Source organism: Balaenoptera borealis (genome assembly GCF_965194805.1).
Source record: "Balaenoptera borealis genome assembly, chromosome: 21".
Classification (NCBI taxonomy): domain Eukaryota; kingdom Metazoa; phylum Chordata; class Mammalia; order Artiodactyla; family Balaenopteridae; genus Balaenoptera; species Balaenoptera borealis.
This window is the reverse complement of record NC_138880.1, coordinates 16,135,905-16,150,660: the sequence shown is the minus strand read 5'-3', so window position 1 is coordinate 16,150,660 and position 14,756 is coordinate 16,135,905. Positions and strand designations below refer to the sequence as shown.

The window sequence follows — 14,756 nt, the reverse complement described above, 5'->3', positions numbered from 1 at the left end:
CCATTAGTACTGTATTTTCACACACGCCCACTTTCAGATAGTCTAATACATCTTTATTCATCTTAAAAGATGTCTTTTTGCTTTAGTCAGTAATATACCTTTATTAACCCCTTAATGACACTCTGTTATTATATGGCTAGCTTCGTTTCTTTTAGACAAAGCTAACAGAATCCAAATACAAATTCGCCCAGTTCTGTTGAGTCTAAGGAGGGGTGCCTGTGTGAATGGAAAGAGGGTAATACCTGTCTTGTCACACTCAAGAGTGAAGATGAAAGGCAGAATTTTGTTCATCTAGAAACATTTTTAAAAGTACACTTAGACATAAACTATCTTATACATTTCATAAGCGTATAAATTACACTATTTTTAATAATACTTATTACAAAAGATCCTAAACATTATTGGTTAATGCAAATAAAATACCTCCAAGTTAGTACAACCGTCACGATATTTTACATCAACTTGTCCTTTTAGAACTATTGCTAGCTTCATCTGGGAAAAGCTAAAGTAACTAACTATATTGTAGAAGAAAAGGATTTTTGCACTTTTGATACAAATACACGTCAACACCAGAGGAGGCACAATAATATATGACAATTCTCTTCATATTTCCCCAAAACAAAATCTATTCAATGAAATACATTTCCACTGTAATTGCTAATTTAACGTTTTTACAAGTGCATAAGAAGGTCACTAGTGACAGCAAACACTAGATGTCTAGGAATATACATACATGTATATTTACATAATACATATTTAAGAGAACATCTAAAGAAAATGGGACAGTTTTTACATACATATTCAAAGTATCTGAGAAATTCCACTGGGGTCCACATTAGTGAGCCTTAAGTATTGCCAGGGTTCTGTGTAAATAAGTAGAATAGAAAAGCAAACCTTTACTAATGGTGTCCATCTACATACATTAATAGAAAATCTAATGGAAGTGGTATGATTAGCTCATTAGAGAAATGCCTGTCATTCAGCCAAATTCCCTTCTGGGCGAGCATAAATATAAATGTAAATTTTTCATGGAATTCAACATTCAGTTACACTGGCTACATATTAATGACAGTGACCCTCTGTCTTTTCTTTATGGAGGTAATGTCCAGAGAAGAATAAATGTTTTGTGTGGAGAAAATATATTTTTACATGTAGATTAATGAATAATCAGTTGGGTTGCGTAAATTATATTTTTGCCAGTTCTAGTTGAAGGAGAGACAAAATATATATTGATTTGCCCCATGAGAGATCCAGTTTGACAATCAACTCTCACAAGCGGTCCATCGGATTGGCCATATAGATTACATTATAGCTCTGCTCCCACCCAGGTAGAGTGATGACAAGGCATAATCAATTGGGAAAGACCTGCTTCTAGAGGGGAACAGAATGTGGGTTATAACTGAAATGATTCACGTTCCTACGAATGCATCACATACTGGAGGACCACAGTGAATAAAAAATAGGGCAGTTCACAGTGAGCTCTTTGATTAGCTCTCTTAGGCTTCCGTGTTTGCATTCCCCATACCATGCCAAATGCTTTCTATTTGCATTATCATTTCAATCCTTGGTTGGTAAGAGTTCTTTTAAAATATTCCCATTTCAGTTTTGTAGATATTCGAGGTTGCAGATATGGAGTCTATAATATCAAACCAATAATCATACATTTGAGTTAAGATTGGGATGAGGGGAGTTGAGTGTTCTGGTTTGAGGTCTGCTGATGCTTCTGTAATTCCCTTCCACTTCCATGGTTTTTCCATCTGTTGGATGGGTGTGTGATGACACTTATCTCAGATGCCCTTTGAATTGACAGAATGAAGTCTGTTTCATGCATTTTTCTTTGGAGAAGGATTACAATTGGCATTTAAAATTCAAGTTTATATCCAGGGGATGTGATAATTACTTGTCATTATGTAAATCCTAATGAAAGTGTTGTTTAAAACAGCAGATTGCAAAACAGAAAAAAATGTTTGCAATTGCAAGAGATGAGGCTGAAAAATACTTGGGAGAATTTATGAAGGGGGGATGTGCAGGCCATCCTAAAGAGTCTGCATTTTACTCTGTTGGGTGCGTTATTTTCTGAAATGTATTCCACAGAATGCTTGTGCTAGAGGATGTTACCATGTTGAGGGCAAGCTCAGTTAAATCAAATCCCAATTTACTTTAGGGGAGGCCTTAAATATGCTCATATGCATTGAGATTCTCTAAGAGGGGTTTTTGTAAATTGCTTTTCTCAAGCAAACCGATAGAATGCGGTAGTAGGTGCACAAGGAATATGAAAACTGCTCCAGTTTGGCACTTTCTGCTCAGTTAATTCTAATATTCTGTGTATCCTCGATACATCTGATATTCTTTGCCTTAGTATCCTATGTATTTGGCACACAACAGGGTTCAGTGAACAAATGGAAGGAATGAAATATCTGAATAGCCCTCTATTTTCTCACCTATAAAATGGGAAAACAATAATACCAATTTTTAGAGGATCGAAGAGTTGGATAAAAGTGATCACAGAGCATTTTGTGACTTTTTTTTTAATTAAAATCAAATGGAAAGAGAATTACAAATGAAAAAAGTTAATATAAAAGACAGGGAAAAATATATAAGGGATTCCTGTCCAATTACTGTCTAACTGTGAAATCTTTGCTTAACCTTACTAAAGCTTATTTGGAAAGGGGATAATCACACTTCCCCTTGAAATGTTCTCATAATCTGCCTTGCACCATGACTGGGGGTATACAGTGTTGTGGGTAAGAACACAGGCTGGGAGGCAGACTGCCTGGTTTGAAACTCAGCCCTGCCCTTTACTAGATGAATGTGGCATTGGGCAATTTAATTGATTTCTTTCTGACCCAGTTTTCCTAATCTGCAAAGTGGGAGCAATAAGTATACTTAGCAATGGTGAGGATTACAGATAAAATAATACATGTTAGATATTTAAGAAGTTAGCTGCTGTTATTATTTCATATTTCCTACACAATAGGAGAGACATGCTCAGGCTTGCCCTAATTTGTTCTTCCCAGACTGCACCTGCCTGGCCAGTGGTTATACCCCATTTCCCCCTCCCTCCCAAACTGAGTGCTCACAACTCATTTTTAAGGAATATCCTCGCCCACCGAGATCAACAACTATTGGGTTAGACCCTCTATCCTCATCCGAACCCATTTACTTTTATTTTTAAAAAATCCACCAGTGCTTATTCTTTTGATGGCCATTAATATACAAGTACATTAACATTCCTAGCTGATTTAAATTTGGATTATTTTCTCTCTGGATTACTGCCAATTTTTGCCCATTCAATTGATGGTCAGTTAAAACCCAGAGGAAGTACTGACATCTAGAATTTGGAAGGACACAGAAAGGCAAACTAAAAACAGAAATCACACACCATCTTGTATATAGGGATGTGTGGTGGGAAGGGAAGAACAAACGAAATTGATAATCCAAGACATGTGTTAGATGGTTTGTTAGTTACCGTGACTTGCTGGTGTCATTTAATCACTTTGGTGACAATTTAAAAAATAATAGTTTGAATGGGCCACTCGCCTGGTTGCATCCTTTGTCCATGTTAACGCACTTTCCCCCAAATCGTTTAGCTGTTTGTGGAATTCCTCAAGTAGGCCAGTGAAGCATCAATAAGCCAGCAGAGGTTTTTAAGGCCCTTCCAAGAATCCCCCGCACATGCTCCCCTCCACTTCAGATAGTGGGACTCTGCAGTGATGCCAACAAGTAAAGGGGAATGAACAGGAAAGACACTCTGATCCAGTATTAATAACGGAGTCTACGTTTTCAAAGTATGTACTTCAGATAGATTAGCAAAATCTATAATAGAGCAAGTTAAGGCCGACTGAATACTCACAAATAACCTGTGTATGTTTCAACTCACTTATTTGTATTTCCTTTTAAGGACAGTCCTAATATGAACAAAATTTATTTTAAATGATCAAGATATTTACATTAGGTTGGGTCTTCAAGGGCATATATATCATGTATATATGAAGTATATGGATATACCATATCCATATATATCCATGGAGATTTATACATATATATGTATGTATATATCTCCAAAGGTAGAAGTTAGATTTAAGAGTGCTTTGCACATGAATACCAAAGAGATATTATCAACCACAAAGTCAAATATTTGCATACGAAATAATGTCTGGATGAATAGAATTCTTGTACTCGGCAGATGAAGGGCGAAAGATTGCTATTATTGGTGTTTTTTTAATTTACAGCCCTGTCAAAATTATGTGAAAATATTCCTCTCTCAAGAACTATTCTAGAGAGTCATTTTATACAAAGTGGGGTGTGTATGTGTGTGTGTGTGTGTGTGTGTGTGTGTGTGTGTGTGTGTGTGTGTGTGTGTAGGAAATTGCTCATATAGGTTTGCTCAAAGCTTTTCTGGTGCCGTCTAATAAACTTGAGTTCCATGTAAGTGGTGGGCTACCACCAGAAAGCCCTGACTTGAAACAGATTTCTAGCACAAGGCTGGGATTAAAGATACATGTGACAACAGGCTTCAAGGAGAGGAAAAATCTACTTATAATAAAAAGGTCATCAAGCCTTAATTGTAAGAATGTCTCTGACTCTGAGAACATTTCTTTCCACCAAAAAAACCCACTAACACTCATGACTTAATGTCCTCATTTAAGAAATGGAAGGCATTAAATTAAATTTTAATTTATATTCCACTTTTATGTCTCTTTTCATCGTCCCTCTAATGCAAACTGTGTGCCGAACAATATAAATCATAGATCTCATTTCCACCCGACAACCTCATCAAACGAAAAGGTGATGCTGCAATCTTATTTCGAAGCCAAGAGAGAGTAATAAACACCAGTACTTTGCAGATGCACATTAAAAATAATCCTTTAGGACTTCCCTGGTGGCGCAGTGGCTAAGAATCTGCCTGCCAATGTAGGGGACATGGGTTCGAGCCCTGGTCCGGGAAGATCCCACATGCCGCGGAGCAACTAAGCCCGTGCGCCACAACTACTGAGCCTGCACTCTAGAGCCTGTGAGCCACAACTACTGAGCCTGTGTGCTACAACTACTGAAGCCCACGAGCCTACAGCCCATGCTCCGCAACAAGAGAAGCCACCGCGATGAGAAGCCCGCGCACCACAATGAAGAGTAGCCCCTGCTCGCCGCAACTAGAGAAAGCCCATGTGCAGCAACGAAGATCCAATGCAGCCGAAAATAAATAAATAAAATAAAAATTTTTTTTAAATCCTTTAAATTTCTTTGAAAGTAGCATCATTATTTTAAGTTAGAGCACAATTACCGAAGGGAAAAATAAGCCCAACACAAATGAAATCTTATACTATTTTAGTAATTTCAGTGGAAAACAAAACAAGAATTGGGTTTCCTCTGGGTTTACAGTGGTCCATACAGTAAAAAGCCTTTTGTCAAGTGTTGATTCTCTCCTCATTAAGGAACTGCCTGAAACTGTATTCTTGGGTCAACTTACTTTTGCTTCTCCTAATTATATGTGTGTCTCAGGATCCACGACATGGATTTAAACAGACCCATGGTTAAATGTAAACAGATGTGGTGACCAGACGGTGCCCAGCTATTCGTTTGTCTATAAAGTGGCAGAAATTGAACCTTTAATTAATAGGACTTGATTCTACCTAAATCCCTAATATAACTATTAAAATGTAGTCCCTTTCAATAAGATAAATGCCCAGATATTATTTTTAAAGATCCAACAATCAGTCCTCCACCAAATCCAAATATCTTGTACCTTAATGATCTATTTGTTTTGAGAACCAATAAAAAGCACTGTTTCAACCAGATTCTCATTTCCTAAGTATCCCTTCAATGCATAAGTAAAGCATCATTCCAGATGAAAACTCATTAGTCAATCTTGGTCTTGCCGTAACTGGATATTCCTGCTTCTAATAAAGTTGGAAGAATACCACCTGGGTAACTTGCAACAACTTCCCGGTGCCCACATACTCCACTCTCTACATGCTGACAGTGCCTTTAAAGCCTTCTGAGCAACATCAAAAACATTATTTACTTATCTTGAAGCAGGTTCGCTTATCATCTAGAAAAGTTCTCAGAACCCTTCTTGTCTCTCTCCACCGTCTCTCACCTTTCTGAAGACTTTAAATAGAAGCAAGGCCTTGGCAATGAAATAATTTATCACATGGTTCAATTTACATTTGTGCAGTGGTACAAGTTTACCTATTATCTTGCACACAGATCTAAATTATAACCAGAGAAGTAGGAATTACCCCCTTCCTATATACAAATGATGTTTTTAAAAGGTATACTTAAAAGCAGAATCTTTTGAAATCACTATATAATACTGAAAAACAGTATACATGTATTGTTATAGTAATTCAGCTGTATTGAAGTTCATGTTATATTGCTTCTTCAGATCTCTTACATTAACATTTAACCACATATACTCTTTGTCAGATGCTTCAGATGCCAAGCACTGTGCTTGTCTATAGACTAAAAAGATGATGAATTCATAGTGTCTATAGACCAAAATATAAATCGATTAAATACAGACCAAATGACGAAATTGGATGCCCCTTCAGGGAACCATATCACAAACCCAGTGAGAAGAATGGGGTTCATCTCTTGGAGGAGATGTCTGAAATGATCCGGTCAATCACAACTTTCCTTCTTCTCTGCAATGATACACCAGTTGCCATGATCATTCCCAGAGCTCAGAATATGGAGCTCCGACACACTCTCCTTCAGCAGGCCATAGAGCTCGCCTTCTCGAAACACGTGGTAATAGCGCATAAAGGCACCAGAATCCAAAATGTCGGACTGTTGTTCTTCGACAGAAATGGTGTCACCTGGGTTAGAATCTTTGGAATCAGCTGCAGAAATCCTCCTCCATATTTTACTAGCAGAAGGGGTACCCTCTTCTAAGTTACCTGCATCCATACAATTCTCCTTGGTATTGGTGCTACCCAGAAAATTCCCATCTCCATTTCTCCTCACGCCTCTTGGATGGTCTCCATTTAGGTGTTTGTGTGTGGCGGGCGCTCTCAGCCATTCCAGGTGTTTTTGAGAAGTCTCCACAAACACTTCCTCATCTAAATTTTGCTCTCCTGTTGAAAATGGCTCTGGATGATCTAAGTCGAAACTTGAGTGTCTTGAAGGCTGGGTGGATATCGTGCTATTGGCCCAACTTTCTGTGTTTTTCAAGGGTCTCATTTTTTCAATTTGCTTCCTCAGAGTTGATTCATCCAAAGATCTAGAGGAAAACCAGGAACGAAAAGACTTCCCCAGCGTGTTATAGAATCCATTTTCTTCCTCCCCTTCCTTGGAAATATTTGCACAGCAGGTGCCAGCCAGAGCAGAGTCACAATCCACGCTATGGGACCGCCTCGAATCCCAGCGCCCCTTGAAACAAACGGGACAGCGGCACGCAGAGCAGGGAGGGTGGTAGGGATGGCTTCTTTCTGGATGCCCACCCTGCTTCTTTCTCCCAGGCTGGCTGGATTCCGAGAGGGGCTGGGAGCACAAGGCTTTGTTCCATGGAACAAGCACGTCTTGCTTCTCAAAGTGCCGGTTCTTTTGTTCCATGGCCCAAACATAAATCATCAGCTGGCCTCCAGGAACTAAGACCCTGGCCATTTCCTTTATTGCTCTGATTCTTCTTTGTTTTGTAGAAAAATGATGGATGACTGAAAAAGAAGAAACTAGATCTCAGTGTGTATATACACACGTAAACCTACACATTTATAGGCTAGTATTTTCCATATAAAAATGATGCATTTTTTTTCCTAAATAAAGATTTTTATTAGAATTATATCATAACTGTTTTCTGGGTTGAAGAATGATAAAGAAAGAGGTATGCTTTCTTTTTTTAAATTTTATATTGGAGTATAGTTGATCAACAATATTGTGTTCGTTTCAGGTGTACAGCAAAGTGATTATACATATACATGTATCTATTCTTTTTCAAATTCTTTTCCCATTTAGGTTATTTATTACAGAATATTGAGCAGAGTTCCCTGTGCTATACAATAGGTCCTTGCTGGTCATCTATCTTAAAACATAGCAGTGTGTACATGTCGATCCCAAACTCCCTAACTATTCCTTCTCCCCACCCTTCCCCGCCCCGGTAACCAGAAGTTTGTTCTCTAAATCTGTGAGTCTGTTTCTGTTTTGTAAATAAGTTCATTTGTATCATTTTTTTAAAAAATTCTACACATAAGTGATATCACATATTTGACTTTGACTGACTTCACTTAGTATGATGCAATTTTGACATGTAGTAATGATTGCTTATAGTTTTTAATAATGTTAATATAATATGGAATTGTTGTGTATACTTAAGAAAAAGCAGCTTATAGGTCATCATTTTACTTGCGGTCTTTGCAAAGTTAAAGTGCGAGTCAAGCAGGACTGCCTGTATCTAGTCTTAGGTGGGTTATTAGGCATATTTTTATCAAACAGTATATAGAAAGCACTAGTCTGTTAGCTTCTAGAGTTTAATCACACTGTGTCAAGAGAAAACATCAAATTATTTTTCCACACATATGCCTATCACTTAGGTAGGAAATTAGCTCTCAGGAAAGTCTGTACACTACTGCTCAGATATGAATAGTGAGGGAACAGAGAAGATGAAACAGCTCCTGTAACCTCAGCATAATCCAGAGGTTAGTAATGGTTTCAGGCAAATAAATCTCTTTAGTTTACCTGCCACAGAGAGATAGTAAATGCCTAAAATGAGATGATTATATGGCTAAAGCTGTCAAAGGAAGATTATACAAGAGGCACACTTTGTATTGTTCCCAATCAGGTTTGCTTTCCTATCAGCAGTGCACAAACCCTGGTTTCTCTTACTGTACCATGCAGCAGTGCAAGAGGTATTAGGTTCAAATGCATTTAAGGAACAGGACACCAGTGTATTTTGTCCTAGATCTACCAGTGACCAGCCTTGTGATCTTTGACCAATTACTTTACTTCACTAGGTGTCAGGCTGTTCTCCCCAATCCCCATCCCCAAAGAAAGGGCCCTTTATAATGGTCAGTTTGAAAGCTTACACTTCTCGAAGTAGTGTCATGGTCAATGAGCTAAAAGGGGGCAGAGAAGTCAGGACTGAGTAGGACTTAGGACAGTACTAACGTTCACATCTGTGACTACTCCTGGCCGTTAATGTCCCCCATAACTTGCACCTCATTCACTCTGGAACTTCCATGGGTGTGTTTTCTAAATGCAGGTGATCCTCGTCATCTGTGGATTCTGTATCTGCAAATTTGCCTACTTGCTAAAATTGTCTTGTGACTTCAGAACTCAGTACGCTCAGCGTTTTCGTGGTCATTCCTTGACATGCGTAGAACAGCCAAAAAGTTGAGCCTCCCAAGGCACACGTTCCCAGCTGGGGTCCAGCGAGGAGATGCTCTGCCTTCCTGTCTCAGCTCTGGTGCTGTCAACAAGTGTCCTTTTCACAGTCTGTTTCGTGCCGTGTGTTTTCTCATTTTGGTGTTTTATTGGTGATCTCTCTGTTGACGATCCCTCACAGCCCTGCCCCAGCACCGGGTGGAAGTGCTGTCTAGGGTTCGTAAGCCGTAAGGCTGCGATGTGTCTTACAGAGAAAATATGTGAGTTAGATGAGCTCCTTTTGGGTGTTATAGTGCTGCTGGCATGAGTTCAAAATTAAATAAGTCATCTTTAAACAGAAACGCACATAAAACAAGATGACATGCTGATTAGTTGACAAAAGTATTGTGACCAGAGGCTCACAAGAACCTAATCCTGTATTTCCCCTGGGAGCAATGGTTCAGTATTTGTTAATTCAGTGTTCATGGGACATTACAGAACATAACCACGGTGAATAATGAGAATCGACTGTATTCTTGTGTTTTGGCCATTAAACAAAAAACGCCATTAAACCAGGACTATTTTAATACAGTAATTTCTTTTTATCAGATTTATAGGTCTTCAACATTTCAGGATTCTTGGCTTCAGAAGTTGTTTTTTTTAAAATATTTATTTATGTATTTGGCTGTGCCGGGTCTTAGTTGCAGCATGCAGGATCTTTAGTTGCAGCATGTGGGATCTAGTTCCCTGACCAGGGATCAAACCCGGGGCCCCTGCAGTGGGAGCACAGAGTCTTAGCCACTGGACCACCAGGGAAGCCCCCAGAAGTTTTGTTTTTAAGGAATAACATCTTTATATTTTTCATTCCTGAAATATTTGTTATGCGATAATCCATTTTAATACCATAATTTCACCCAGGAAATATCTGAATCTTTCATATTATATTTTATATTTATATTTAACATATAATACTAAGTAACTTTTAAGCCAAATGCTTTTGAAAAAAAAAATTTACAAATGAAGTTTTCATTACATATAAAATGTATTATACATGCCTATGCATACATGTTCTATTAAGAAACATTGTAAATGTAACCCAAATGGGACCTAAACATATATTTATATGAATTTTATCAATGTCAGGAAACTGTGTTGAATTTTAAAGGATAAAAATGTCCCCTGTTGTTTAAAAATCATAATCACGATTTAAAGGCAAAAGTAGTACTCAGTATATGTATCCTGTAGGATAGGGTGTTGAATTGAACAAGTAGAATTCAATGACTGAACTCCAGAATCAGAAATTACACAAGATCATCTTTAAAGTCCTGTTATATCTTGGGATTTTATGATGTATTGTTATTTAATTTTTCAAGGGTGTTTGTCTCATCTAACTGGAAGTATTCAGAATCCGTGGGTATAGCAAGAAGCAGAATTTTTCAACCTCAGCATTGTTGGTGTTTGTAAACAAGCTAGATGATTTTTTCTTGTGGGAGCTGGGGAGGCAGCAAGTAGATGACAGCAGCACGTACACATACCCAGTTGTGACAACGAAAAATGTCTCCAGACATTGACAGGCGTCGCCTGAGGGTGGGGGGCAGTGTAACCGCAAGTTGAGAACCACTGGCACGAATAGTTGGTTGACACTATTTCAATAGATGAACAAATTTTTATAAAATTTTGGTCATACTATTCTTTTTTTTTTTTTAACATCTTTATTGGAGTACGATTGCTTTACAATGGTGTGTTAGTTTCTGCTGTATAACAAAGTGAATCAGCTCTACAGACACATGTCATACTATTCTAAAAGTAAGCAGAAAGACTGTTTCTTTTTGTAATCTGTGAGTAAAACATAAGGAATGTATAATTAGGTATGATGCTTACCGTCTCATTATTAAGTGACATGGAAAACTATATATTTAAAACTATATTTCTTCATGTTAAGCAAGAAATGCCAACATACAGAATTCTAAATAGGGAAGTAAATATATATGGACATAGGAGAGACGGTTTATTGAAAGTTCTCATAATATAGTTCTAAATGTAAAATCTAATTGGAAATTGACTGCACCACGTTAATTTATAGTTACAGTTCATAAAAACACATGCTGGGTTTCCACCTAAGGAAGCATTTTTCACTGGAAGATGGCAACCAGGTGTGCTCCATTTCCTCTGTGGGCAGGAGACTTAAACTGAAAGAAAAGAAGGACTTAACCATGTACAACATGGAGCATTTCCCCAAAGTAAGAAAGTTGGTCAGTAACCCCACGCCTGCAACAGTGGTTCAACAGCACAGGCTCTTTGTAGGTAGCCAGCTGTATAGACTCTACAACTAAAGTAAACAATAGAAGAGCAAAAAAATACACTTCTCTGACCTCTCTCCAATTTCTGGTTCTTTAGGTGGCATGACCGAACCAAAAATTCCTCCTACTAAAGATTCAGAGCATTGTATAGTGTTGCTTGGTTCAACAAGAACCCCTTCTCTTAATGCTTAAAACCAAATGGACTGGGCTTCCCTGGTGGCGCAGTGGTTGAGAGTCCACCTGCCAATGCAGGGGACACGGGTTCGAGCCCTGGTCTGGGAGGATCCCACGTGCCGCGGAGTAACTGGGCCCGTGAGCCACAACTGCTGAGCCTGCGCGTCTGGAGCCTGTGCTCCGCAACAAGAGAGGCCACGATAGTGAGAGGCCCGCACACCGCGATGAAGAGTGGCCCCCGCTTGCCGCAACTAGAGAAAGCCCTCGCACAGAAACGAAGACCCAACACAGCCATAAAATAAAATAAATAAATAAATTAAAAAAAAAAAAACTTAAAAAAAAAAAAAACCAAATGGACTTAACAGTTTCAAACGCAAAGAAGTAGGGCTGTCAAAGAGCAGGTTTCCATGGCAACCACCTCCTGCCAGTCCTAATTAGTTCCAAGGTTATGGCATCCAAGCCGGCATCCCCTCACTATGCAAAGATACAGTCCCCAGCTAATGGTGGAAATACCGATTTCTCATCTATTCCAGGACGGAGCAAACAGTCTTATTCCATATGTTTATCTAGCAGTCAGTTTTATATAGATTCACCTTGCTTTGATAAAGCTTGTTATATTCAAATACATTAATTTTTTTTAAGTGTGTTGGAGGAAATAATTTGCCCTGCAAAAGATTTTTCGCTCTGGGAAAGGATTTGCCACAAGATTTCCTTAAATAACATGATTACCCAGCATACTTAAATATGACTAACACACTAAGTTTCAGGACTATATGTATTGAGTAAAATGACCCTTACCTGTGTATATTTCAAGCATGGATTTTTGCTGTTTCTTTTCATTTTTGGCATGTATATTTTATGGGCACACTTGTTGGGAGAATATGAGGAATGTATTCCCTAGATTTATGAACAATCTCTGGCAGTAAGAGAACAGAGTGGCACTATAAAAACAATGCAGTCTGGGACCAGGTGGGACCATCTTCCCCGGCGACTTTTGTACAGTGAGTGGCAGGTTGGTGACACATCCTGCCAGTGACATTCAGTGCCTTAGTCCTACAATATTCTGCTAATAAAGGGCACACCTGTGGCCTGAAAACGGTAATATGACTTCTAAAGACCTACTTCACGTTGAAAGAATCTGGCTTCATTTCAATAGAACAAAGTACTATTTTCAATGAGTACAATTCCTCCAATACTTTCTTACTCGTAAGTGAAAGAAATTGGAATGAGTCATCAAAAAGAAGAAAACAACAGTTTGAGGGTTGAACTAGTTAAAACGATCGTATGTACCACCATAAGTACGTTTGAACTTAGTTAAATAGTTCAGTTGCAATATTTTTAAAAATTAGATAAAATGAATTACATAGATCTTTCTACAAAGAATGGACATTGAGTTGTGAGAGCAGCCTCAACCAGGTAACGTTATTCTCATGGTGAAGAGTGAATGTGTGACGGGGCTGCCTTACCTCCTATGGAGATGATGGCGTCGAAGCCCTGATCCCTAAAGGGGAGATTAAGGTTGTCACATACCATGACTTCACATCCTCTACGCCGGGCAATCTCTACCAATGGCGCACAGTAGTCACAGCCCAGGGTATGTACCTGGCTGTTCACTTTAAGATACTTTCCAGTTCCACAACCTGCAAGAGAAAAACCTGCGTTACACGCTATCCTTAATGGAAAGTGGAACATTGTCGGTTACTTTGTCTTATCACAGGGAATAGAAATAACTTGATACAGGCAAACCTCGGGGATGCTGCGGGTTCCATTCCAGACCATTGCAATAAAGCGAATGTCACAATGAAGCGAGTCACATGACTCTTTTGGCTTGTCAGTGCATTTAAAAGTTACGTTTACACTATACTGTGGTCTGTTCAGTGTCCAACGGCATTATGTCTACAAAAACAATGTACATACCTTAATTTTAGAACAGTGTATTGCTAAAAAATGTTAACCATCATCTGAGCCTTCAGCGAGTCATAATGTTTTTGCTGGTGGAGGGTTTGAAATACCGTGAGAATTACCAAAATGTGACACAGAGACACGAAGTGAGCAAATGGTGTTGGAAAAATAGCACCAATAGACTGGCTCAGTGCAGGGTTGCCACAAACCTTTAGTTGGTACAAAACACAATACAGTATCTGGGAAGTGCAATAAAATGAGGTCTGCCTGTATTAACTAACCAAGACAGAACACAACATGGATTGAAGGTACGCACAAAAACAAAAAGAAAAGCCTTCAGAGAGCACGTACATGTTTTTATATAGGAGATAAGAGGAAACGAAAATGGGAAAAAGAAATATTATTTATTGAATATTTAATGAGGTCATGTCCATAGGGCTTTCTTAACAGGATAGCACAATCAAGAAATGTCAGCTGGCCTCCAGCAGCAAATAATAGTTCCCTAGTATCCTAGTGACAGGGTCCAGTCTCTTTACAAAAGTTACCTTCACACACATATTTCGTTATGTTTAGGTCTACATGTTCTGGGCATTTATTCTTGTGTTATCTTGCCGAACCTTCATCACTTGCTGGCTATGTAAAACAAACTACTGTCAACAACTTTTCAATGGGTATAGATAAAATAACTAACGCAATAAAACAGGCCTTTCAAAAATTTAAAATTTGAATTTGAATGAAAAAAGGATTTCAGCATCTTTTTATCCAATCTGTTGTCAGTGCTAGGTTTTAAATGATCTCTATTAACTCTGAATACAACTCTGACAAAGAACGATTTTTTCTTAAATAGACCATTTTTAAAAAAAATATTTATTTGTTTATTTGGCTGCACCAGGTCTTAGTTGTGGCACGCAGGATCTTTAGTTGCGGCATGCAGGATCTAGTTCCCTGACCAGGGATCGAACCCAGGCACCCTGCATTGGGAGCTTGGAGTCTTAACCACTGGACCACCAGGGAAGTCCCTTAAATAGACCATTTTTGACATTCACTTTCTGGTGGCAGAGACCCAAGTAATTCAAGATTTAC

General features: G+C 38.6%; 1 protein-coding gene across 14 annotated transcripts in view; it reads right to left on the bottom strand.

Moving 5' to 3' along the window:
* Positions 1–587: 587 nt before the first annotated feature.
* Positions 588–14,756, bottom strand: part of TRMT9B (tRNA methyltransferase 9B (putative)) — a 68,909-nt gene continuing 54,740 nt past the window's right edge. For 9 of the 14 annotated variants that reach the window (XM_082375017.1, XM_082375013.1, XM_082375014.1 and 6 more), the window contains 2 exons: positions 13,238–13,411; positions 588–7,655 (listed from right to left, as the gene is read on the bottom strand). In XM_082375017.1, coding sequence (XP_082231143.1) covers positions 6,622–7,655; positions 13,238–13,411 — 1,208 coding nt within the window. In that variant the 3' untranslated portion in view covers positions 588–6,621. Of the gene's footprint in view, positions 7,656–13,237; positions 13,412–14,756 lie in introns of those variants that run through there. The other 5 variants (XR_014239090.1, XR_014239087.1, XR_014239088.1 and 2 more) reach the window with 5 other exon arrangements.